This window comes from Fusarium poae, chromosome 2 (genome assembly GCF_019609905.1).
Source record: "Fusarium poae strain DAOMC 252244 chromosome 2, whole genome shotgun sequence".
Taxonomy (NCBI): Eukaryota; Fungi; Ascomycota; class Sordariomycetes; order Hypocreales; family Nectriaceae; genus Fusarium; species Fusarium poae.
Window position 1 is genome coordinate 983,963 of NC_058400.1, and position 26,493 is coordinate 1,010,455.

Genomic DNA, 26,493 nt, shown 5'->3' on the forward strand with positions numbered 1-26,493 from the left:
GATGTTGGATTAGGCTTGACAATAATCTGAGACAATCGATCACGTTGGCTAATTAATCGGGAAGAGTCCCTTTATTTTATGATGGTCGAATACGAAAGACTGCTGACGTGGCGGAGCACAACGTCTTTAATATAGAAGAAAAGCCCGAGGTGGGACAGGACGTAACCCGTGTCACATCATTCTGAAAAAAAGTCTTGTGCAACTTCACACCGAGAGTCGTGGTGGCGTAGGGCTAAGAGTGATAGGCTTGCATGAGTTTCTAATAGCTCTGGGGTTAAGGCAGGCTCTGGGGGCTGGGCAAGACAATAATGGTTCACAGCCTCATATATAAAAAGACTGATAATGTTTGGCTGGTGCGGCTGAAAGTCACTGCAAAGGTATTTATAGCACTGGTTTGTGGGGGAGATATGAATGTTACTTGTCCCCCAGAATGTAAGATGTCACTGAGCATATGGCCCCCAAATGCTACACAAGCTGATAGGACGCAAAGAGGCATAGTAAGACAGTTATGAATCAACCGCTCATATTGATAAGGAATATACTATCAAGGGCGTGGCTTTGAACGTAAACAAAGGGCGTATACATTCCCAGAAATACAGAGAAACATCCAAGTGACAAGATCAGAAACTTGGAACTCTATTGCGACTCCAGTATTCCAGGCCCATGTATATAGGTATCTTATACTATAATAATATCTTCCAATGTCCCCTGTTCTATTGCCGTTAGACATCTGTCTCTCATTTGTTTTCTTGCATCTTCGTATTCAACCTCCTCAAATGAAGTCCCGAGACCGACTCTCCGATAACGAGGAGCGCCGTTGGGTGGACCTTCCAAAGACGTTGATGACACAAGTATCAGAAAATAGGCACCGCGAACGATGTCGTGGTCTTCGTATCGAGGGTTTCTAGCGTCAAAGCGCAATGTTACGGGAACTACAACCAAGTCGGACTCCTTTTCCTCGTAGTCCGCCAGACTGACTGAAGGCTGGTTGAACCTAGGAGGGTCAAGTTCTACCTTGGCACTAAAAACCACGTCTCCCTCACCGAAATATAAGCGGTTGTCATCCACATTCACACTGCATGGGTGAAGTTTAACGCAACACACGTGGACCCAACCACCGGTTACTCGGCCAAATGAGTTCTCAAGGTTTTCCAGATCAACCTTTGCGTCTTTGACAATAGCAAGACTTTGGATATCCTCTGGACCTTGGAAGAATGCAGGCTGGTTGATGGAGGCCCAAGACCAGGATGGCGCCATGTAACTCTTTGGAATGCTTCTTGATTCATCTTGTTCACTAGCTGCCCAAACTAGGTCCCAGAGAAGATTGCCCCTCCAGAGACCAGCAAGATACTCTTCGCCAGGGTCATTGAGAATTTGTTCGTTGAACACGCGGGCAGCCAAGCCCCCGATTGCTGGGAGCTTGTCACTTTCCACAGTCAGATATCGATCTGTGTACCTCCGAACGATAGCCGCCCAAGCATCTCGATGCTGGTTTTTGTCTGATGCTGCCATCCTTCTGCGTATTTTAAAGTCTGGGTCGCTATCATTGTTCTTCATGTGATTATCCTCCGGTTGAAAGCCTGATTGACATTCGAAGTACATTTGATCACTCGCAAAGTGTACTGTTCGGGTTGACAGATATCGTTCCTGAAGGGCCCAAGCACGTTTCGATAACAGCTCTTCTTCCATATCGATGATGCTGGCTCCAGCTACAATACGATCGAGAGGCATCGGAGATACAGCAACCTTGTCCTCCATCTCGTCTTGATAAAAGCGAACATTTATATATTCGCGGCCCTTTCTAGATCCCAAGAACCCGTCCGAGCAGTTTCCTGCCCTAGTAGCGGCGATGGTAAGAAATGCGTTTCCGTATACATCACCCATTCGCGATGACTCGTGCAACCAGTCGTCTTTGTCGTCCTGCAAGATACAAAGACTGTCGATCCAGATATAAGAGATCCCTAATTCATGAACTAACCAGAAGGCATCTTTGAACGTTTTGGGGAAGGCTTCGATAGGTATTCCTTCTTCAAGTTGGTATTTAGTGGCAGTGTTGAGTGTGAGTGGCTGCACGTCCCCCCAACAATGACTTAGGGCGGCATACTTGATGTCTGAGATGATAGAAGAACATAGCGATACCTTTCCGTTTTTGTGTTCATATTTCAAAAGGCGAGTGGGCTTCATTGTGTTAGTTTTCTCATGTTGATGGTGAGTCAAACAGTTCGAAAGCCATTGTTTGATGGGACTGAGGATATCTTCAGGTTGGGGTGATTCCAGGATAGTACGCCCGTGGATAGTTTGGTTAATGGGACTATCTATAACGATTATTAGTAAACCAGTAAATATGGAATGGGAATACCCAACGTCCTGGTTATTACTTGAACTTACCTTTGTCGACATAAAAGCCTACTCCTCCCAACAGCGCATAAGACGGCGAGTCACGACTGCCATCTGATGCCATCAACTGAATCCCCTGGCCTGAATCAAGGCCGCATAAAAGCAGCTCCTCACCAGATGGACCATGCTCTCCCCAATAGTCGTCTTCTACGTCCTTCCGAAATCTAATCATACCCATGGCACTGTGTAGTAGTAGAGCTCGGCAAAGATCACATTCTTCAGACGCTTGATATAGATCATCAAATGTTTTGTGGTACGGAATAACGTGATTTTCAGGTTGATAGTCTGAGGTAGGGTATTCGTTGAGGTAGAAGTAGATAACACTATCGCATACATCGAAATCGCTCCAGCTTTCATCGGCAATCCGGATACGTTGGAGACGCGGCTCGAGTTTGAGTTGCATGATAGCTTTCAAATCAAAGCCCGAGCATAATTGGCAAAGCATGGTTTTGAGAAGAAATACGAGATCGTTTTGGTTCTGGGATTGTGCTAGCAGTGACAAAAAGGCTCAAACAGAATGGACAAAAGATCGCCCAATTCATCACGTGCCTAACTTTTCCCCGCGTTGGAGATTACCCTGGATCTTGAAAAGATAAAAGTTCGAGGGTTAGAATAAACCTCAAACTTTAATAACTATTATTTATACAGAACGAATTATATGATTCCCGGACTTTATGACAGGCTGCGAGCACTTTCCAGCGTAATGAAGGCGCATAAAGCAGGAAACATAGTTATTAAACTCAATGACTTATTCTGACATGTCGATTGAGACCAGCCATCAAATTCGGCTGTAGGTGGCAAACGTTCAAGAGCCTGGTTTTCAATCAGCAGTGGCTGTCATAAAACTGATATGTGATAGAATAAATCATGCCCTCGCATCGCAACACACAGGTCATTTTATTTCATAGTATAACTTTACAACACATTAGTCATTGAAATCACCCTGGACCGAGAATATGACTCAGGGTATCCGTTGGAATAGACACCATACTACCACATTTTCTCTGCTGTTCTCCTAAGCCAATTCATCTTAGTCAACCTAGCCTTCTCAACGTCCTCAATACCTCCTTCCTCCCATTGCCTGCATTCCTCATCAATTTCAGCCTTTCCAGTAATCAAGTCCGCATTTTCTGGTTCAACCCAGCCCCTACCCTGTCTGAGGTACTCAATCTTGCCAATTACATACATGACAAGGATGAATGCGACGGCAAAATAACGAGTGACGAATCCTCGTGTGTTGAATGGGCTGAGGACATCAAAACCGACGAAGAAGATCGCCGTGCAACCTATAACTAGCGCCATGATGGGGGTATATGGTGTAAAAGGCGCCACGTAATAAAGTGCATCGTCTGTGAGACCCTGAGCTTTACGGGCACGGTAGAATCCAATATATGTAAGTAGCATAAAAGTGTACGTAGCGATGAAAGCGGTGGTGGTTAGGTCGACGAACCAGAAAAAGACCTCTATCGCGGAGTTTGATGCCACAAGGAAGGTTATGCAAGATATAAGGAAAACAACTGCGACGCAATAGATAGGAACGCCAGTTTTAGTGCATTTCAACAAGAACCTCGGAGCTTGGCCATCTAAGTGCTCTGTCAGTAGCTGAACGAGTCATGACACAATGATGAAGAAACTTACCTCTGGCAAGTCCATAGAGGGTTCGCGTGCATGCAAAAACATAAGCATTACCACAGGAAATCGCCGACAGAAGTATAAGAGCGTTGATGAAATGAGGTAGGAATGAAATTCCAAGATTCTGGATACCAATCACCCATGGGCTAGCAGCAGCACCAGAAGCACCAGACGCAACGGCTGTAAGAAGATTCTTGTCTTTGGAGGAGCAAATAATCCCCACACATAAGACTCCAATCACATAAAATCCAACAAGGCGGTAAAAGATCATACGTGCGACTCGAGGGATAGTTCGACGAGGGTTCTGGATTTCACCGGCCGCGAGGGCAATCATATCAGGTCCCGCGATGCAAAATCCTGCATAAATGACGACAGACCACCAGCCAAGGAACTTTCCGGCGGCACCTTTGGCGTAGTACTCGTGCATGGCTCCGGCATCCCAGTTGCTGAACCCATAGGCAAACCCTTGGGGATTGCCACCTGACATTGTTATAACAGTGATAACAACAAGGAGGACAAGCAAGAACACTTTAGTTATAGCCATAATAAACTCGGCCTCGCCAAACCATCTACCAATTTGTCAGTAAGAGTGTAGAACCTCTAGCTGAAACACTCACTTGACGGCAATGATATTGAGAAATAAGCAAATACCCATCGACAAGGCGATCCATGCAGCAGCATTAGTTGTGCTATCCCAATATTCTATCACGGCTGCAACTGCACTGTACTCGACGCAAACAAGCATAGATGTGCCAAAGAAATAGGTCCAGCCCATGCTAAACCCAACAGCAGGATCGACAAAGCGAGAGGCGAGTTCGAAAATGGAGCCGCGAACGGGAAGATATGACAACACCTCGGCAACGCACAAGTACGTGGGCCAGATAAAAAAGATTCCCCAGAATGTAAACCCCAAGACACAGGAGAGTGGTCCAGCTTGGCTGAGGTAGCCGCCGATACCAACCTGAGTGCGGTCAGCTTTGTTTATCACAGATAAAGGCAATTAGCTTACCCATAGCGCAGTGCCGATAGAACCGCCGATAGCCATAAGTTGTACATGACGGGGTTTGAGACCGCGCTGGGTCTGTCCATACTTGTGAGTTAACTCATTGACTTCCAGGAGTGTGCCGTGTTGCTGGCTTTCCACAGGTTGGATTTCGAGGTTTTTGTCTTTGACATCCATGTTAGAAGGATAGTAATGAGATAAGGGTATATGGACTAGTAGATTGATCTACAATGAGAATGACGGGAACGAGGATATTTGTACACATGTGCACTTTCCAATTCCTGGGCCGGACAAGAGCACGCTGATTCTGCATAAGTCACTCGAGATAATCCTATTGAGGTTTATCACTGTAGATAGGTATTCGGAACTAAATCGTTTACAGATGGATAAACAAAATAAGATAGTTTAGATTAGCCTCAAATGTTCACTCCAAGTTCTTTTATCAGGTAGTACTGAGGCCTCGAGTTTCTCACATCCCCAGATAGGTGTATCCTGACAGCGTTGGTCAATATGAACTTAGCCTTCTTGAGTGTAGTTATCCGGTTGATAAGGTGTTGTAGATCCGTACTAACAGCCAAGTTTCCAAGTCTACTATATTTTCTGATATCAGTCTATTGGTTGATTGAGATTAGCGATAGGACAATACAAGCCCCATAGATAAGTATTATAAGTGGGTAAACACTAAATACCCAGGTACTGTATCTCAGAAGGGAAGGATAGAGCGGCGGATGAATTACCCTTGTTTTAGCGTTTGGAATTTCCATTCCTGATGCTTGCCTGTTATCAGAATTATTCCTTTGGTTCATAGCACTTCCCAGTCCTAATCATTTGCCTATCAGCACCGTACGCAAGTTGGTTTTGATCAATGGCTTCTTGTATTGATATAACAAGATGCAACGCTAGAGATGTAGAAGATAACATTACGACTTCGAGGGCTGAACGTTGGTACTTTGTTTTGGGGGATTGTAAAAAAAGTGGTAAAACTGCAACGTTGATAAATATCGAAACCGATGTATTCTCCGAGGATTAAGCTGTAACTATAACTTCAACCTGTTACTCGTGTTATGTCTAGTTCTCAAGCCTTTTTAGAGCAAAATCCTCGCGATCGTTATTCCCGCCACTAAGCAGTTGCCTGGACTTCCTTGCCTGCCTCCATCTCATACTGTTCATTGCATAACTCGAAAACACGGTTGTGGAAGTCTATAGTTTATAAAATTAGTTTCGAGCCAGTTTTTTAGATTTTGCACTGCTGAATAACTTACAAACAACACCGTTCTCCTTCTCAGGGTTTAGAAATCCGCTGTTGTAGACCCCAATATTGTGGTTGGCCTGCGACTTCTCACAGAGTTCAATGTCTTCCAAGGCAACATTGCGAGTGAATCTGTACCATTCTTCGAAAACTGGTGATCCCTCAGGCTGCTCGTGGTAATAGTCAAACTCCATTCTGGCCTTGCCAGGCTCCTCAGTCGGACTCGTACGCCAGCATGTGAGACCACCAGCGTACAAGCTGAGTGTACAATTGGGAAACAGATAGAGGAACAGGCCAGTGTCGCCACCTGACGTGGCATCTGCGATGTGCTGCGAATAGTTATGGTACTCAGTGACTTTGTATACTGAGGGTTTGAACTCTTGGGCAAATTCAGGGTGTGCGTATGCGCAGTGAAGGCATTCCTGGTAAGCATCCACTGTAGCCTTCCAGTTGTTGTTGCTATGGTACTTGAGAGGTCGCCTCAGACCAAGACGAGTGAAGTCGACGCGTTCAAGCAAAGCCTCCAAGCCAGGAAAGTATTCCTCGAATGAGACTGTCTTTTTGGACATTGTGAAGAATAGCATTCCCGTCTTGGTCAAATGACTACGCATCTCGGAGCCCTAGAATCACGCTTTATGTCAGATGAAAATTCTCGTGTCCAGTAAATGATGGAAAAGATGAAGCCTACATCGCTGTCGCGAAAAACCTTCAGAGATTGCCAGTCATCTTCAGAACGGCGTACTGTGAAATCCACCTGGCAAAGTTCATTTTTATAATCGACGCCTTTCTGAGGATATTTGGTGACAGCCCCAAGTAAAATCCACGACTAAGAGAACTGTCAGTGGGCTTAGGGTAGGTAACTAATAAATACAGTACCTCGAAAAATATTGCTCGTTTCTCCAACTCCCCAATGCCCTTGCTCGTGTACCAGGATGAAGGGAGAGTGACAGAAAAGGCGTTGGAAGACATTGCGAAATGATTTGTTGTACCAAAGGCCGAAACAATGCACTTGATGCAAAAATAAAGTTGATGATAACCAAAGCGAGTGGTTGGTCTAGAGGTAATGAATGGGAAACTGTGTAAGAATTAGGTAACTAGGTAGACTCTTGAATCCGAACACTTCAGTGACACTGTCAATTGCATCGCGAGATTATCGCGGGACGTGTCTGTTCTGACGAACTACCGACGTTATCGTTTTGCGCAAGCTTTCCTAAAGTGGCAACCATAAACGTGTGGATCAAAACTAACCCTTGTCAAGGTACGTTGTTGTTATCTGTACTAACAGGGATCTAACATGCAGCGGCCACCATTTCCCCTCGCCTCGATCCTGGAGCGCTAACGCTATCGGGAAGTTTTGTACGTTAGTGTATAGTCTAAGGATTGTGGGTGGATGAAGGTAGTAGAATGGAATGCAACATATGCAATGTGTTTGTTGGTGAATGGAATCGCTTTCCCTATTTCCATATTAGGCAAGACAGAGAGCAAGAATAGCGATCATGTCCTGTCGAAATCTATGCGTGATTGATATCTTCAATGGTAATTATCAGGCATTTCATCAAGCAAAGTTACCTGCGGTCTCTCGGAATCCTGACCATTACCATTTGCTTGAACATACTTTTGTTCTCCAAGTTTGCAAGGGGTAGCCACCAACCGCAGGAAATCAGCGACATGTCCTCCATTGTCTTAATCGGGGCGCTATTGGCCAATATAGTGTCAACTCTATGGAACATCTGGTTCTTCGCCATTAAAAAAGGTCATTCAGCAAGTGAACTGGAGGGCCAGACCGAAGACCCTGTATCGCTTCCTAAAGGATGGTACACAAACGCTGAACGGTTCCAAGCCGAAAGACGAGCAATCTTTAGCCAGGTAAGTTCTGCAGCTTATTCTATTGCATACTTACTCAACCTCTCTCTTAGACTTGGACGTGTGTCAGTCATCGTGGCCGGTTTAAAAAACCCGGTGACTACATTGTTTACGACGTCGCTGGCTTCCGTATCTTGATGATCCTCGGCAAGGACAAAACTGTGAGATCCTTTCATAATGTCTGTCGCCATCGTGCTTTTCTAGTGGCGAGAAAAGATTCCGGATCAGCCACCATCTTAGGATGTCGGTACCATGGATGGAGTTATGATTATACTGGACGTCTTATCAAAGCGCCCTATTTTGATAACAAACCGGGTTTCGATAAAAACATGAACGGCCTCTTTGAGATCAGCACAAAGGAGGACAAGAATGGGCTTCTGTATATCAACCCAGCGACAGATCCCAATACTACAAAGACCCTGCCACCAAAAGGAGTTATCACTGGAAGGTTGATCAAGATCACACCGGATATAAGCCAACTTCATACCTTTGAACTTGATGGCAACTTCAACTGGAAGCTGATAGGGAAGTTCAAGAGCACATCCCTTCATTAAAGTAGCTAACAAATCAAGCAGTGGACGATTTTGGGCCTTCTAGATCAATGGCGCCGGAAATTGGGGTAAATAAACCCCTTCGTACGTTCCTTGATACTGCAGATGGAAGGATGGATATCTTTCCCTTGACGGTAGTACATACAGTTCCGCGTTCGAACTATTGGTACCATATCACGTATAATCCTGTCTCTGCTACCAAAACATCCGTTCGTTGTGACGTGTACTCAGCCAAAGGTTTTGAGAGCCCTCACATGGACAAGGAAACCAAGGAGAATCTGGAACAAGAGTTGATGCGGAGGATTCAGGATCTTGAGGAGAAGCACAGGAAAATGACTACTTTTGGCTATGACTTAGTTTCGACTAGTCGTGAGTATACGCTCCCACGAAGCTTAATGACTTGCAATTACTAACATATTTCACAGAGTATCAGAAAAAGATCGCTTCTATAGTAGAAGGTCACATCAAACAAGAAAGGATTCGAGGTTGTGAAATTAAACCAGCCGAGGTGAAAGCTCAGCCAAATGACCAGATGACTACCAGAGCAGAATCACGTAAGTCCTCAACTAGCTTACCCAGTGGAGTACATAGCAATCTTTTAAGTTTTATCCGAACAAGAGGATCTGACATGGTGTAACAGTTTGCGCAGCCATTGACTGTGGGGATAAGAAGTTAGATTGGTGATGAGTTGTGGATATCTCTAGTCATCAGCGTGCAATTTCAGGCAGCAAATCAGCAGATTTATAAACAGGAAATACAGCAGAATACAATAAACTTAAAATTAGAGTTCAATGGAATGATATTGTCCCCATCGCGACGTTGCACTTTTGGAGAAACTACAACTATATCAATGGATTCCTACCATGGACTATATTTAGATGCATTTGAAACTAATACAAGAGCAATTATTCATGAGGGAGCATATGCCGTAAATGCTGCCATGACACACTCAACTGAATCGCTTGATAGAGTAGCATCAGATTAGCACACGTGTTGTAGTTAACCTAGTCTAGCTGGCAGATAAGATACCGAGTTATCCCCTCCATATCGGCACGGGAGGGGTAACATTACCTTTGATCATATTAACACCTCCGCATTACTAGTCAATCTTGTCATCTTTTCGAGCTTCCAACTTGACAACATGTTTCCGTCACCACCCAAGATTACAAAACAAACAAAGGCATCCCATCGGAAGTCACGACAGGGATGCCGTCAATGCAAAGCTCTGAGAGTAAGTATCAATTCCAAGCAGGTAAGAAGTCCGGGAAACTTACCAGTTGATGCTCAGGCCAAATGCGACGAAAGAAAGCCGTCGTGTGTCCGCTGCGAGACTCGTGGAGTAGCATGTTCTGGTTATAGCGCGAACATACGGTGGTCATATAAGCATGAGATGCAACAGCAGCAGAGCGATACCCCACAAGAGATAGCAGCTGCTGTACCAACCATCCTGAACAGCCCTATGCCAGAGGCTACCGCAAACGCAACCGATGCACAGGATGGATTATTCTCTACTGATGGTCACCAGAACGGACAAGACGTCCCCACTACAGTCGTTTCCCATGATCACCCAACCGGTCCTCTGTTTGGGCGATGGAGTGAATCCTATAACCTTGAAGATAATTGCTTAGAAGACAGCTCTTCTTTATATGTTTTAGAGGATGCAACGTTCAATAGGATTCTGCTTCAAAGTGAAGTGCCTGATTGGCTTTCTATTCCTCTACAAGGTCACGTTGAGGAGACAGCTCAGGACTCGAATTCCATATCAATCACTGATGATACATTCGCTATGCAACAAGAGAAACAAAATAACGGTAATGACACAGAAGACATGAGCCGTCAGACTATCAGTGTCCCCTCGTCAAGCCGCCTTCGCGAGATACACGATGTCTCTTCTTCCCTGTCCACATACTTTTTCCAAGACGTTCTCCCGAGGTACTGCACATGGGATAGCAACTCCAGTATCATCAGAATCATCATCCAGGCCATGTGGCAGTCGTCTGGGGCTTTACATCACACTATGCAAAGCATGGCTGCGTCATGTCTTTCCAATGAGATTCCGTCCTTTTCCAGGATTGCAGCACGGGAACGCGTGCTTGCCCTTGAATACATTCAAGAAACCCCCATGCGGGAAGATCGACTTTTGACATCCTTTTTGTTAGGCCACACATCGTCTTGGGTTAATCCGACAGATCTTGTGCCAAATCAGTTTAATGAAATATGGGCGACGCTAGACTCATACACCTCCTCAGCAGGAACTACTTCGGTGGTCTCATTTATACAAGAAGCCCTGGAATATTGGACCATGGTATTGTCTTTCATTACCGATACTGAACGACTGGGGAATTCAGCCGCTGGGCTGTCTCGCACATCTGGGCCGCTGCCACCGAACTCAATCATCACACCGAATCCTTTTAGTGGAGTTACTCGAGGAGCTGTGGGAATCTTCACGGACACAAGTAGACTCATATACAAGTTGCGTAAGCGCTTACCACAGTTACGATTCATTCGCGAGACGGACATCAATTTTCTCCGCGAGACACTGGATGAGGCTCACCGATTGGAACATAGAATATTGGGATATCGTCCTCTTGACGCTACTACTATCGTCGTACTGGGGGACCCTCACACAACGCCCGAGCACTTCAAGATACTTGATGAAGTGTTTTGGTATACTTCTTTACTTCAGCTGTACCGAGTTTTCCCAGACTTGCTCATCCAACGCTATCAGCCATGGAACCCTCAGAATATCCTCCAAGCCGAGGCCGCCTCCCACGTACCCAGTCGGGATGAAACGGAAGAGTGGCTTATGAAACTGGCTCTACACATATTGGCCATGCTTCAAAGTATTCCTCTCGATTCCCGCACCAGAAGTATCCAAGCTCCTATAATTGTGGCACTCTCGAGCGAACTGCGTTACAAGTCACCAGATGTGTCGAGATTTGACTCGGAATCGGAAGCTGGCTATCATGAAGCAATTTCACCTTCGACGATCAGTCACTCGGTTGAGATTGCCTGGGCGCGGAGATTTGTCATGTCTCGTTTGTCAATATACTGGCATGTGCTCCCACTTCAGAAAGTCAAAAAGTACCAGATACTCGTTAAACATATATAGGAATATCAGGGGCCTAAACTGCTACTATTAGAAGAAGTAATATAATTACTATTAAATTATAAAGAAGTCTTAATAATATAGTTAATTAAAAAGTATTAATAGTAATAATAATAATTTATTTTTAATTTTTTTTCCTTTTTAACTTTAAAGGCCTTTTTTATACTTTTTTTTTTATAATTATTATTAAAGTAAAATTATAATAAACTATTAAATTTAAAAGATATTTTATTTTAAGATTTTACTTAATAGAATATTATAAATTATTTCTTTTTATAAAGCTAAGTCTTATAGCTATTAATTTATTATAATTTACTTATAGCTTAATTAAGGCTATTAGCTTTTTTATATATATTTTATAATAATTTCTTTTTTAATATAAAAAAGGCTTTTTAAATAAAGAAATTAATATAATTTATAAAAATATAAGCTATTTAATTAAAAATAAATAATTATATTTTATTTATTTTTTTTTATTTTTTTTTCTTTTTTAATTTTTATTTATTTAATTATATATATCTTTATAATTACCTTTTTATATTTATATTTAGCTATAATTTCTTTATTATATTCTTATTAATTTATTAATAATATATATTTTTTTTAGCTTAATTTACTTTTATTTTATCTTTATATTATTTTATAATATAAATATTTCTTTTTCTTAATTATTTTTCCTTAATTTTTAAAATTTCTTTATCTTATTTACTATTAATTTATATAGGCCTTTTTATATTTATATATATATATATTACTTAAAGTATATTATAAATTAAGACCTTAATAAATATTTATTCTTTAAAAAGGCTAAACTTAACTTTTTTTATTTAATTAAATATATTCTTTTTATAAAGAATAAATAATTTTACTATAAATTACTTAAAATATTTTTTTAATTTTTATTTTAATTAATTTTAATAAATATAAATACTATTAAGTTTTAAATAAGCCTTATATTTAAATAAGAAATTTAAAATTTTTATTATAAAATTATAATTAATTTATAATAAGGTTTTTATAAAATATTAAAACTTTTTACTTTTTTTTATTAATTATATTAAAAAGAAGCTTAAAGAAAATATATTTATTAATAATTATAATATAAATAATATAAATACTTTATTATAAATTTATTACTATTTCTTTTTTAATTTTTTTATTTTTCTTAAGATATTAAGATTTTTATATAAAAAGGCTAAAAAAGCTATTTCTATATATAAGGCTATTATTATTATTATTACTTTAATTTTAATTAATATTACTATAGTTATAACCTTAAAGTATCTTTATATTAAGTAAATTAAGTATTTTATTTCTATTTTAATTTATATTTTATTAACTTTAGTAAATATTAATAACTTATTAAATTATATTATTTAATTTAGTCTTTTAAAGTAAACTCTTAATAGATTTAATATAAATAAAGAGTAATAGCTTATTTTTATTAAAAATAAAGAAATTAATATTCTTAAGTTATTTTATATTAATCTAGATATAATACTATAAAAAGCTTATTAAAATAAAAATAGTTCTTTTAATAAGGAAAAAGATAATAAAAATAAAGTTAATAAGTAATTAATAATTAATAATATTATTATATACTTAATATTAACTTAAGGGCTATATATTTTAAAATTATAAACTTAGTAAATTTTTATTAGCTTTTTTTAACTAATTAATTAAGACTTTTATCCCTTTTAAATAAAATTTAAATTAAATTAATATTATTTTATTACTATTTCTTTTCTTTATAAATTATTTTTATAAGCTTATATAAGAATATTACTTTTAAAATTATATTAAAATACTTAAAAGTTTTTAAACTCTTTATAGCTTTTTTATTTAATTAAATATTATTTTTTATATATTAAGTCCTTATAAAAAATAATTCTTTTTACTTTATAAATAAGATCTTCTTTAAAAGGGTATTCTATTTATAAATTTATTAATATTTTATTACCTCTTTATAGTTTTAATAGGCTAATATAAAATATATTATATATTAAAGACCTTTTTAAAAGCTATAGTCTATAGACTAGGTTTTCTTTATTTATCTTTTTTAAGATTTAATAAGGTCTTATTTATTTCTTTATAAACTTTTTATTAAGTCTTTTTATTTTTAGATTTTTTATTAATAATAAAATTATATTTTTTTATTTAAATTTATAAAGAATCTTTTTTGTCACAGCTCGAAGTCAGACCAACCTACCCTAGAGCCACAAGTGGATCAGATCACGTGGCGATAGCGTTATCGCCGTAACCTTAGTTAGACCGCCAGTCAGATCCTGAACGTAGCTCCTTGAGCTACGTCTTGTTAATAGAGCCTGACCTGCCTGCAGTGCCTATCCGTAGCAATAGAACCTATTACGCCCGAAGCGTTCCCTGTCCACCCGTACCGCCGGACTCAGCCCGTGACACTTTTTTAATTATAATATTTAAAATAAATATTCTAAGTATTATAAAGTAATTACTATATTTAAGTATATTATTATTATATTTTTTTTTTTAATAAAATATTTTAATATTTACTTTTCTTTATTAAGCCTTTTAATCTTTTAATCTTTTAAAGAAAAATCTTTATAATAATTCTATAGATATTACTTTAATAGTAATATAATAGTTAATATTATAAATATATTAAATAATAAGAAATAAAGTAGCTTAATTAGTCTATTAATTATTATAAAAAGTATAAAGATATTATTTTAAAGTTTAATTTAGCCTTTTTATTTAATTATTAATTTAAAAGTAAAATATAATATTAAATTACTTTTTAATTATAATAAAATAATAAATAGTTCTTTAAAATCTATTTATAAATAATAATCTTTAATTAATAATAATACTTTTTAATAAGCTATAATCTATAAAAATATATTATAAAAAAAGATTTATAAGATTATTATTTATAAGATTATTATTTATAAATTATTTTAAAATTAATATATAAAGAGTATATTTTATAAATTAATTTATAATAATTAAAATATTATTATAAACTTTATTATTTAACTTTTTTATAAAGAATAAGTCTATAATAAAGTCTATAAATAGTTCTTCTTAAAGGTAATTTAATTATAATAATACTTTAAATTCTTTATAAAGTTTATATAGTTAAGGTTTTAAGACTTAATATAAGTAATAATTTTAAATATATTATTTAATATTCTATTTTAAGCCTAACTAATAATAATAGCTTTAGATCTTTTTATAGGTCTTTATAATTCTTTAATAATTTACTATAAAGTTATTATAAAATAATAAAAAGATTTCTTTTTTTATTTTTAAAAATATAAAAATTTACTTTTAATATAATAATAACCCTTTTTATAATTTCTAGGGTTTTTATAATAATCTTATTATTATTTTATTTAATATTTTATTACTTCTTTATAGTTTTAATAGGCTAATATAAAATATATTATATATTAAAGACCTTTTTAAAAGCTATAGTCTATAGACTAGGTTTTTTTTATTTATTTCTTTTAAGATTTAATAAGGTCTTATTTATTTCTTTATAAACTTTTTATTAAGTCTTTTTATTTTTAGATTTTTTATTAATAATAAAATTATATTTTTTTATTTAAATTTATAAAGAATCTTTTTTTAATTATAATATTTAAAATAAATATTCTAAGTATTATAAAGTAATTACTATATTTAAATATATTATTATTATATTTTTTCTTTTTAATAAAATATTTTAATATTTATTTTTCTTTATTAAGCTTTTTAATTTTTTAATTCTTTAAGAAAAAATCTTTATAATAATTCTATAGATATTACTTTAATAGTAATATAATAGTTAATATTATAAATATATTAAATAATAAAAAATAAAATAGCTTAATTAGTCTATTAATTATTATAGAAAGTATAAAGATATTATTTTAAAGTTTAATTTAGCTTTTTTATTTAATTATTAATTTAAAAGTAAAATATAATATTAAATTACTTTTTAATTATAATAAAATAATAAAATTTTTTTTAAAATCTATTTATAAATAATAATCTTTAATTAATAATAATAATCTTTAATTAATAATAATACTTTTTAATAAATTATAATCTATAAAAATATATTATAAGAAAAGGTTTATAAAATTATTATTTATAAATTACTTTAAAGTTAATATATAAAGAGTATATTTTATAAATTAATTTATAATAATTAAAATATTATTATAAGCTTTATTATTTAACCTTTCTATAGAGAATAAGTCTATAATAAAGTCTATAGATAGTTCTTCTTAAAGGTAATTTAATTATAATAATACTTTAAGTTCTTTATAAGGTTTATATAGCTAAGGTTTTAAAATTTAATATAAATAGTAATTTTAAATATATTATTTAATATTTTATTTTAAGCCTAATTAATAATAATAGCTTTAAATCTTTTTATAGGTCTTTATAACTCTTTAATAATTTATTATAAAGTTATTATAAAATAATAAAAAGATTTCTTTTTTTATTTTTAAAAATATAAAAATTTACTTTTAATATAATAATAACCCTTTTTATAATTTCTAGGGTTTTTATAGTAATCTTATTATTATTTTATTTAAAAATAATAATTCTTTAAAATTTTTTTAAGTTTTTAAATTCCCTTCTTAAGCCTCCTTTAAAGCCTCTTTTAATAGCTTTTTTTTTTATTTCTTTTATTATATTTAGTCTTTATAGTATATAAAATCTTTATCTTTATAAGAATACTATAAGCTATTATAATAATAAAGCTTTTTTTATATATTATAGTCTTAAGATAAGTCTTATTTAAGCCTTTTTATAGTTTAGCTTTAATATTTATTAATTTATTATAATTTTAAGAACTTTTTTTTATAAATTTATTAAGAAATTAAATAATTATTAAATTAACTTCTTTTTTAAGCTTTATTTTCCCCCTTATAGTTTAATCTCTTAAATAGACTATTAATAAGGTTTAGTTTACTTAATTAATAATTAATAATAAAATTATATAGTAATAATTTATTAATCTTTTATAATTATTATAATTATAGCTTTAATTTTATAGTAAAGTAATTATAATTAAGATAATTTATTAAAACTTTAATAGTAAATTAATTATAAATTAAAAATTATTTTTACTTTTAAAAAGCTTTTATAATAGCTATTAGCTTAATATCTAGGATATTATAATATTATTTAGTCTTTAAAAGCTTTCTTAAATAATATATTATAAGGTATTAATAATTTAGCTTTAATTATAAAAAGATTATATTTAATATATAAGCTAAAGTATTAAATTTAATTTATAAGAGGTATTTAAGATTAAAATATTAAAGTATAAAAAGTTTATAAAAGGCTACTTTAAGTATTAAGAATATATTAAAGGCACTATAATTTAATAATATAAGGCTTATTATATTTCTTTTTATATAATCTATTAAAAGAGTAATAATTTTATTATAGTTTTTAATAAATCTTCTATAGAAATTTATAAATCTTAAAAATAATTATATATTATATATATTATAAGGTTCTAGCTATTTTATAATTACTTTAACCTTAAATAGGTCTATCTTAATACCTTATTAAGTAATTATAAAGCTAAGATATTTAACTTCTTATATATTAAAGAAGTATTTATCTAGATTAATATAGAGGCTAGTAGTGCTCTATAAGGTTATAGCCTTAAGTTATGTTTTTTCTAGTTAAGGTATTAAATTAATTAAGGTAATATAAGTAATAAATTATATTAAGCTATTTTTTATAAATTTCTTTATTTTCTTTATAATTATATTAAATTTAATATTATATTTAATAATATTATATATTTAAATTAAAGTAATCTATTTTAATACTTAGGGATTATAATCTTAAATCTATAGAAGCCTTAATATTATATTATTTTACTTAATATTAATAAGGTAAAAATAAACTTAAAATATCCTTACCTTATTAATATTATTATATATATTAATTAACTATAAGATAATACTTATATATTAAATTTAAATTTTATTAATACTTTAAAATTAATAATTAAAAGACTTAATTTATATTTAATTTATTATAAGTAAATTATAAAGATTAAAGAAGCTTTAAAAGGCCTTTATATTAAAAAGAGTAAATAAGGCCTTCTACTTAGACCTTAAGTAAATTAAAGCCTTTAAAATAAGATATTAATTTATATTTAAGGCCTTATAAAATCTCTATTTCTAAAGTTAAGGCCTTTTAATTACTTTAGTAATATTTATATTAATAGCTATAAAAAGAAATTAAATTAAATTTAAAATAATAATAGTCTCTTTATTTAAGTATATTAAGGTATAATACTTAAATTAATAATATAAATAATACTTAATATAATTTAAATCTTAAGTCTTTAAGGTATTATTTATAAATAGCTTAATATAAAGTTCTAGGGATATTTTAATAATAATATAAATAATAATAAGCTTCTTAAAGCTTAATTAATAAAATTAAATTCTTATTTTATAATTTCCTTAAAGAGTATAATATAAAGAATTAAATTCTTTTTAAGTTATAAAGAGCCTATAAATAGCTATTTAATCCTTTAAAGAAAAAGTTAATTTATTTATAAATTATATAATTTATAGCTTAATAAGAAACTTAAATAGTATTTTATTTTTAATTTTCTTATAATAATATTTAAATATTAAGAATAATTAATTTTTATATATTATATATTAATTAAGCTTTTAAATTATTTAAAAAAATTAAATTTAAGTATTTAAGATTTAATTATTATATTATACTTTAAAGTCTATTTAAATTAAAAAGTTAATAATATTTATATATAAAGTCTTAATAAAGCTTTAAAAATATCTTTATAAACTCTTAAAAAAGTAATTTACTATATAAATAACTTTAATCTCTTTAATAAGATAATTATTAAACTTTATTTTAAATATACTTTTAAAGATTTAAATAAATTAATTTAAGCTTTAATAGTTTTCTTTATTTTATATAAATTAAAAGATCTTTATATTAAATCTTAATTTAATATAAAATTTTTTTAAAAATTAATTTTCTTTATAAATAATTATATTAAAGTTATTAATATATTATATTAAAGGTTTAATATTAATATTTTTTCTTTTTTATAGCTTTTTAATTATTACTTTTTTTAATAAATTTATATTAATTTAATTACCTTTTTAATATATATATTTAATTTCTCTTTAAAGATTTAATTAATAATTAAATATATTTTATTAATTATAAAAATTATAATTATTATAAAGATTTTAATTATTTTAATTATAAAAAGTAAAAATTAAATTTATAAAATATTATTATTATTTAAAATAAAAATATATTTTTATTTTAAAGATTTTTAAAATATTTTAAATATTATATTAATTTTTTTACTTTATTTATAAAGAAAAAAAAATAAATATATTAAATGCTTAAATTATTATTATTAAAAAAAATAATATAATTATTATTAAAATATAAAAAAATCTTAATAATATAATTAATTAAAAAATATTAATAATAATAATAATAATTTATTTTTAATTTTTTTTTTTTTTTTAACTTTAAAGGCCTTTTTTATACTTTTTTCTTTATAATTATTATTAAAATAAGGTTATAATAAACTATTAAACCTAAAAGGTACCTTACTTTAGGATTTTACCTAATAGAATATTACAGGGAAGCTCTTAATTCTAGAGTCCCAGATGTATACTGGGCTAATATACTGTTAAACAACGAGCTAAGAACAGTCATGGGATGAGTAGGATATAGATGAAACAAGAGCATAGAATATAAGGTACACTGAACAACTTCCACAATAGCTGCACAAGGCAACAAATCAGGCCTTCGGCCATTATTTATCCGCAATGTCCAAGAATCCCAACATCGCTGCAAGCACTATTGTCTATTAGCTACAGATTTCATATCGTGTTTTACCTATATCATTAGGCATATCAGTCAACTCACAAGCGCCAGCCGTAACGATGTATGAAGCAGTACCCCAAGCCGTCTGTATCGTTGCAAGATCCGTCCAATCCTTCGCGTTGAGCCATATCCCAATGGCCAAGCTCAGAAGAACAGGTACCAAGACCACGATTGTGATGCGTGTAATCGACCAGTCTAGAACCAGCTCAAGGGCGTATCCACCTTCTAGGACGTCGAGTCGCTGATTGTTTAGCGTGCGATGAGTCCAATCTGCCCAAGCTCGAGAGATATGTTGGGGGACATGCCAGCTCTTGTATGTACTCAACAGAAGATATAAATCAGCAACCCCGTTAGCATCTAGGTTGACGTGGTCATGTTTCCCGGTATTAACATCGCACTGGACTTGTGAGTATAATCCGAGACCTGTTGGTGACTGACACGGACGTACCTTGTAAAGCCTGAATGCTGCGAGATGCTTCAAAGATAGTAGGGTTCCTCTCATCCCACGCAGGCGAAAGCTCCCCCACCTGAGCTTTGAGAAGAATTGTTCTGGCTTATCAATGAACACGATTCGTTCTTTCGGGTTGAGAGCGCCACGTGAAAATATGCCCAAAACAACATATGTCGGCTGGTTCCTTGACTCGAATTCAATAGCTGTAGTACGTGAAATGCCGAAAACAGACGTAGACACAAGAGCCCTCTGTTCTATCCTTTCTGTTTCCGGTGGCCTTGGGTTTTGAAGATCAACTGAATTACCATCCGTATCTCCATGTTCCTCATCACGTCGCGGGACAGGATTTACTGGAAACATGACTTGCTTGAAAGCTTCTGGGTATGGAAACATTGCGCTTTGTGTAGATTCGACATTAGCACCCAATTGCGGCATTCCTTGAGCGGCGGGAGGTTGTAGAAACCACCTGCTCTTTGCGCGTCTTTCCTGTCGAAGTGTTCGAATACACGGGTTTCGTTGCGATACAATGGTATCGTACTCTATCTGGCCTGCGCCGTAGGAAAGGTAGGTATGCCATGACGTCGTCGGAATGGGTGTCGCAGGCGCTGGATGTAGTAGAGAAACTGGTTTATCTGGATCGATGGAACCCATCGTCGTTCGCTGACTTGAATGAGGCCGGATGTCCTCGAGAACCAGAAGATAACCCCGCATTCGATGGACAGCGACACTGGAGAACGCTCTCTCTAAGACTTTTTTGTCTCGATTCAGCCGCAAGCCACTTCATAGTAACCAATAACATTAACGAGAAGAGTCAAACGCTAAACAGGTACCTAATGGAAGTAGGAGGGCGAATTTGCGCCTACCCTATGTTATTGTCCTTGTCCAGGCGAAAGGAATTCAGTTTCAATTTTACAATATGATCAGAAAAGAACTAGTCCACTAATACATGGCTCAACACAACACGCATCAAACGCTGATAGTGTGACTGACACTTTCAAAGAATCAATTGTGGAAATAAGTGCTCTTTTTATCCGTCTATTCATCTGAGGCCAAATGCAATCTGGTCCATGATTTCTAACGCATGCCATAGATCCTCTTCGTGCGCAAAATCTCTTACTTTCTTACAATCTTCCATAGAACTGGTTGAAAAGGCTTGTAGGACTTGCTTGACCTCCGAAAGGTTGAGAAGGAACTTAGCTGCACTTGAGGGTCTGCCCTCGCCCCAGTTGTTATCTATCATCGCATAGTGAAGAGGCGTAAGACTTTGTGTAGCCTCGTCAGCAGTCCATGCTAGTGTTATGTCCCTGTCCAGAAATAGTTGCATCAGGTCTTCGTCAAAATCCATATCATTTTCGCAAAATCTTGCAAAGCGAGTTTGCCCTTCATTGTTTCTGCAAAAAAGGTCGACTTCCTTGTGCTGGAGGAGGGTTTCCAAAATTTCCTTGCTTTGAACATAATGCAATGGCGTCATTCCCCATGTATCCTTGTGATTCAAGTCCTTTGTGAATTTTAAAATAGTTTGCAAGATCGAGGGAGAAATATTCCTATGTATTGCGATATGGACTGGTAAGTGCCCGTTGTCATTAGGCTGATGTGCGAGTCCAGCGCTATCGAGATGGATGAGGCGCTCAATGATGTGTACACAGCCATCACAAGCATTTCGACAGGATTCGGCGATAAAGCTGTGTAAGGGACTATTGCCGCTTGAATCTTGTCCCTGTAGTACATTCTCAATGTCGATGTCCATCAAAAAGGAAGCAAAAGGATAGATCTTCATGGTAAAGGCCTCGTGAAGTAAACGGTTCTGTCTTTTCAGCGCCTGTTGATATAGTCTATACCCTTGGTTTTCGGGATCAGGGTCGAGAACATCGTTATGGTTGTACAGGTTTGGAAAGAATTCACGAAACTTTGTATGCATGGCTATGGTGTCGTTCGAGTGTTCGACCAGGTTATAGTGGCGCTCGAACATGGTGGCCTCCATTTGTTGTCCCCAAAGCACCAAAAACCTTGCGAACTCTTCTATGACCACCGGAAGATAGGTCGATAAGTACCCTGATTCATTCTCAATGATTAGTAATCGTAGTATAATGTCAACCCCGGGCGGGTAATGTCGAAGAATATCTAGCACACACGGTCCTATGCGCCAGGCATCGTTAGAGGATGTGTACCCGGGATAGGCAAATAAGAATAACTCCAACATATGAAAGTTTTTCCTTTCAATGACAAGCGACACTGGTGACCATTTATATGCAGTGACGCTTCTTCCAAAAGGATTGGCACCGTTTTGGATGAGGTATTTGCATATATGGCCATGTCCAGCTTCAAAAGCAATATATAAGGGTGAAGTTTGAAGTGATGGACCTTGCAGATCAGCCCCCAAATGGTGCAGTAGCCGTACTTTCTTAAGGTCTCCGTCTTTGCAAGCATTGATAAAGTCCTTCTCAGTTGTCTTGTTGCCTCCAGGAAATATTATTTTGACTAACGAGTCGTCATGATGAAACGAGTGGCTATGAAGCTGCAGATCCTTTTGCGACGCATAACCAACGATATAGGCAAAGCAGCTTTCGTCCTTGCACTTGAACGGACGATCATGACTGGTGAGATGCCGCCGCAGTAGAGCATCATTCAAAAAGCCAACACAGAATTTGCTGCAATGAAGCTTAGGACACTTATGCCTTTTTTCGCCTTCGAGTTCTTTGAATCCTGTGTTCAGCGATAGAGTATCCCAGTGGGCGTGAATCGTCGTGCGTATATTGACTACCTTGTCTTGTATGGCTTGAAGGAGGACTTTGCTAGGTTGCACGACGCAGCCTGCGAGTGCATGCATATCGGCTGCATTGTGTGGGGCAGTGCTATGATATGTGTCTTCCAAATTCGACAAGGCGTCTTTTATCTGTAAGGCTGAGTTCGAGTTGGCATCGGTCATCAGGAGTTTGGATTTCTTGATGTGAGATTCGTAACAGGAAGCAGCATAGTCCATGAAACCAAAGTAGCCTGTTTCAACCACTTCCCTCAATTCGTCGATTTCGGCGCTGAAAAATGGTCTAGAGTTAAGATAGCGGCAGCAAAAGAGGGACATGGCGATGTGCTCTTGCATAACGTCAATGGTATTGGTGTATATGAGATATCTATGTCAGGATAAGTTTTAGCCGCTACAGTGATGACTTGAGAGATTAAGCGTACTTGCTTGCCGTTTCGTGGATCATGGTAATAGTCTGTTCAGACTCGACTCCTGGAAACAATTCACAGTCTGTAGCATCGACTAGTGAACTACAAAGTTTCTTGCAACCATCCGCACGGACATCTTCCGGATCGCAAAGTTCGTCGTCAACGTCTATACAGAATCTTGATTGTATCTCGCGCCATCGAAGTGGTCTTTCGGAACAGATTAACCAACCAAGAATTTGCTTAGTGCTTGATTGTGCCGATGGACCGGCGGAATATATTATACGCTGTAGAATACGCTCATAACTACTTTTGTTAGTCAAGTACAGAATTTGTATAATATACTTACGCTTCGTCCAGGTTTCGGGGAAACTCGTTGTCTTTGAGCTCGGCTTTGAACTCTTTCCTTGACCCCATCGCTATCAGGTTTGCCAGCACGACCTTTGCATAAAGAAACATGCCTGAGGATGTGACTGTTAGTGTCTTCAATTCCATCTACACGCTCTCTTTTCTTCAACCATACCTTTTGCTGCCTTTGAGACTTTGACAACTAAATCTTTTTCATCGTCAGATAGAAGCCGAAACCTGGAACTGATTACAGAAGCCCGGTCCCTGCAGTATTCCTCAATGTCCTTCATGTGGGGATCTAAAGTGTGAAGTCGGATCTGAGGGTACGAAGACAGAAATGGTTCAATTCTTCCATCTTCCTGTCCACAAACCAGAATCCGGACATGACGGCCTTGCGACTTGGCAATTTGAAGGAGATCATATAGACACCACTTTAGACAATTTGCGGTTTCATTGTCCTTGGCTTCGTCGAGGCCATCGAGAACAATGATAGGGTCCTGCTGAAATAACAAACAATCTGTGGCCAGACCTTTTAGCAGGGACGGCTGAAGGTAGTCCAAGGTAGAGCATTTGTCGTAAACAAATCGCATCATTGCATCATCTGAGTGTATTATCTGCGTGATGATATGGCACAGCATTGATCGAGTCGATCTGCGATCTGAATCGTTGTGCTTGAAAAAGAAGTAAAACAATGGGGATCGGGATTGGGATTGGGATTCTTCTGATCTTTTGTTGTTCAAGTGACGAATTATTATTCTTGCCAGAGTCGACTTTCCTGTATAATGGATCAGCGACCATAGTACCAAATAATGGCATTGCAGAGGCCTACCAGCACCGGGACACCCATTCAAGAACAAGACGCATTGTTGTAGTGACTTATTGTCTTCCCATGATTTAAAACGTGGGTCAGAAAGAATCCAGCTACCGGATGATTCAATTATGGTGTCTGGTAGCTCGAGCTGACTTGATGTTTGAGACAAAGACACATTGAGTTTCTTTTCCAACGATAACTTGATTTCTTCATTTTGCTGTTGCTGACGTCTCAGTTGTTCCAAGGTGAGTACATCACCCAAATCAGAATGTATTTGTTCGAATTGGTCTTTTGCGTATGAATCGGAATGTTGGAGGGTTTTGAGAATTGCATGTTGTTGAAGCTTGTCATCTGACAGCATCGCTTGCTTCCTTTTGAGGCTCTCGATGATCGGCTTGACACTGCGTCGGAACTCTCCCCAAATGAATACGAAGAATCTCTTCCAGTCTATAACAGTTAGCAAATGCTGCAGACAGGGCACTGACTTAACAGACCAGGCTTGGAAAACACCGCCAGAATGGAACGATGGAATCGAAGGATATCGGAAACGTAATCTTCAAGCATCCGCTTTAATTGATCATTATCTCTGATTAGGTTATGGAAGACAGCCAGATTATCGAGTGCTGTAGCGATCTCTTCATAGACATCGATGATGTTTTTGACACTGTTTGTCCATGTTGTGGCCAGCATGAGAACAAGCTTAATAGGGCCCTGCACATGTTATTAATTTGACAAAGCTACTGGATAAATATAGCTCACCCAAATGAAAGCCACTGCTTCGCTCACATTGAGGAAGATTGTGATGAGCTTCTCAATTTCTTCCATTGCGTCAAGAAACTTGGTCATTCTTCCGAGCCTACACAGACCTTTCTCTCGTCCGAGTTTCGTTTGTATCTTCTGAATTTCATGGTTGATGACTATCCGATTTGCGCCGCTGATCTCTGCCCTTTGGGCGTCAGTGAGCTCGCGTCGGAATTGGTCCAAAGGCCTTTCCAAGTTAAGTTGTTGGGGAGACGTCATATTCTGGTAGTAGTATAGCTGCACTGATGAATGGTGGTGATCTTTGGACAGCGATGGTGGGATCCTCGTTGATATGCATCCGTTGATCCAGCCTCGTTTCAGCCCAAGGCAGAATTAATTGCCACCTTGACTCGTGTGACTTGGAATGTCTGGGAAGCAATTGGTTGCATTGGGGGATGTGGAGATGAGGTGCATGCACAGCCTGGTCGGGTAAATAACAGTTTTCAACTCTTGGACGAGGCTGTGGTTTGACCATTCAGTCAGCATAACAGGCCCTCTTCTAAACTCGCAACAATTGATGGAAATCGAAGAAAATAGCGAATCAAAGGAAGCACCATATCGACCTAACAGAACTGAGATGTTGGGGATCTCGAAAAGGCGACTATGTTACGAACAGGACACCGAGGATGGTCACTCACCTAAGAGGCTCTCGGATGTCTGCAGGTCTGAGACTCCCCTCCCACCTTTTATAAACTTCGATTCGCCATACTATTCAGAGGGTATTCCAGACATAATAATCACAGAAGAGCAAAACGTTGATGATGAAAAGATATGCTACGGAGCTGTAAGTCACAAATGTTATCAAGGCCCACTGACATTAGTAAGACAAGGGTTGATGACTGATAGATATGCGATGTTCTCGTTTCACTTTGCTCTGACACAAAGGTTCCTCGAAACACACAGCCGTGGGATAGGTACTGTATGTTTGACATACAAGTCGGATCAGGGGCTTGTTACTTGGTGCCTGATTTCGACGCAAAGACAAAACAGCGATCTCTCCTTGACGGAAATACAGTCGCCACTCTAATTTTCGTTTTTTCTAAAGTCCGGTATATATCCTTCGCAGCGGTGATGGCCGTCAATGCCCTCGATGGGAAAGGAAAGAAATCATCCAAACAAATAGTCCAAGCGACAATCAATGTCTACGGCCCAAAGCATTTTATGGATGAAGTTGACCAAGCACTTTCCACGATACCGTCATCTTTGCAGCACCCGTTATTTCTAGAACC

The 26,493-nt window shown here is 35.7% G+C and overlaps 7 protein-coding genes across 7 annotated transcripts; 2 read left to right on the top strand and 5 right to left on the bottom strand.

The window, feature by feature from the left end:
- Positions 1-678: 678 nt before the first annotated feature.
- On the bottom strand, positions 679-2,842 carry FPOAC1_004251 (uncharacterized protein; the record flags this gene model as incomplete). The annotated part of the gene is made up of 2 exons (XM_044848803.1): positions 679-2,315; positions 2,389-2,842. The coding sequence occupies 2 exons, from the start codon at positions 2,840-2,842 to the stop codon at positions 679-681; spliced, it is 2,091 nt and encodes a 696-aa protein (XP_044707513.1).
- A 545-nt stretch (positions 2,843-3,387) lies between these two features.
- Positions 3,388-5,209, bottom strand: FPOAC1_004252 (uncharacterized protein; the record flags this gene model as incomplete). Its single annotated transcript, XM_044848804.1, has 5 exons — positions 3,388-3,980; positions 4,036-4,209; positions 4,303-4,598; positions 4,647-4,990; positions 5,039-5,209. 5 exons carry the CDS (start codon positions 5,207-5,209, stop codon positions 3,388-3,390), a joined length of 1,578 nt encoding a protein of 525 aa, XP_044707514.1.
- A 943-nt stretch (positions 5,210-6,152) lies between these two features.
- FPOAC1_004253 (uncharacterized protein) lies at positions 6,153-7,250 on the bottom strand (the record flags this gene model as incomplete). The annotated part of the gene is made up of 4 exons (XM_044848805.1): positions 6,153-6,232; positions 6,295-6,901; positions 6,970-7,107; positions 7,158-7,250. The coding sequence occupies 4 exons, from the start codon at positions 7,248-7,250 to the stop codon at positions 6,153-6,155; spliced, it is 918 nt and encodes a 305-aa protein (XP_044707515.1).
- Positions 7,251-7,949: 699 nt separating this feature from the next.
- FPOAC1_004254 (uncharacterized protein) lies at positions 7,950-8,698 on the top strand (the record flags this gene model as incomplete). The annotated part of the gene is made up of 2 exons (XM_044848806.1): positions 7,950-8,147; positions 8,198-8,698. 2 exons carry the CDS (start codon positions 7,950-7,952, stop codon positions 8,696-8,698), a joined length of 699 nt encoding a protein of 232 aa, XP_044707516.1.
- A 251-nt stretch (positions 8,699-8,949) lies between these two features.
- FPOAC1_004255 (uncharacterized protein) lies at positions 8,950-11,807 on the top strand (the record flags this gene model as incomplete). The annotated part of the gene is made up of 4 exons (XM_044848807.1): positions 8,950-9,064; positions 9,121-9,249; positions 9,799-9,926; positions 9,984-11,807. 4 exons carry the CDS (start codon positions 8,950-8,952, stop codon positions 11,805-11,807), a joined length of 2,196 nt encoding a protein of 731 aa, XP_044707517.1.
- Positions 11,808-19,617: 7,810 nt separating this feature from the next.
- Positions 19,618-20,790, bottom strand: FPOAC1_004256 (uncharacterized protein; the record flags this gene model as incomplete). The annotated part of the gene is made up of 3 exons (XM_044848808.1): positions 19,618-19,661; positions 19,731-20,085; positions 20,137-20,790. The coding sequence occupies 3 exons, from the start codon at positions 20,788-20,790 to the stop codon at positions 19,618-19,620; spliced, it is 1,053 nt and encodes a 350-aa protein (XP_044707518.1).
- A 388-nt stretch (positions 20,791-21,178) lies between these two features.
- On the bottom strand, positions 21,179-25,483 carry FPOAC1_004257 (uncharacterized protein; the record flags this gene model as incomplete). The annotated part of the gene is made up of 8 exons (XM_044848809.1): positions 21,179-23,267; positions 23,323-23,473; positions 23,537-23,610; positions 23,654-23,765; positions 23,828-24,427; positions 24,482-24,910; positions 24,958-25,174; positions 25,223-25,483. 8 exons carry the CDS (start codon positions 25,481-25,483, stop codon positions 21,179-21,181), a joined length of 3,933 nt encoding a protein of 1,310 aa, XP_044707519.1.
- Between the last annotated feature and the right edge of the window lie 1,010 nt (positions 25,484-26,493).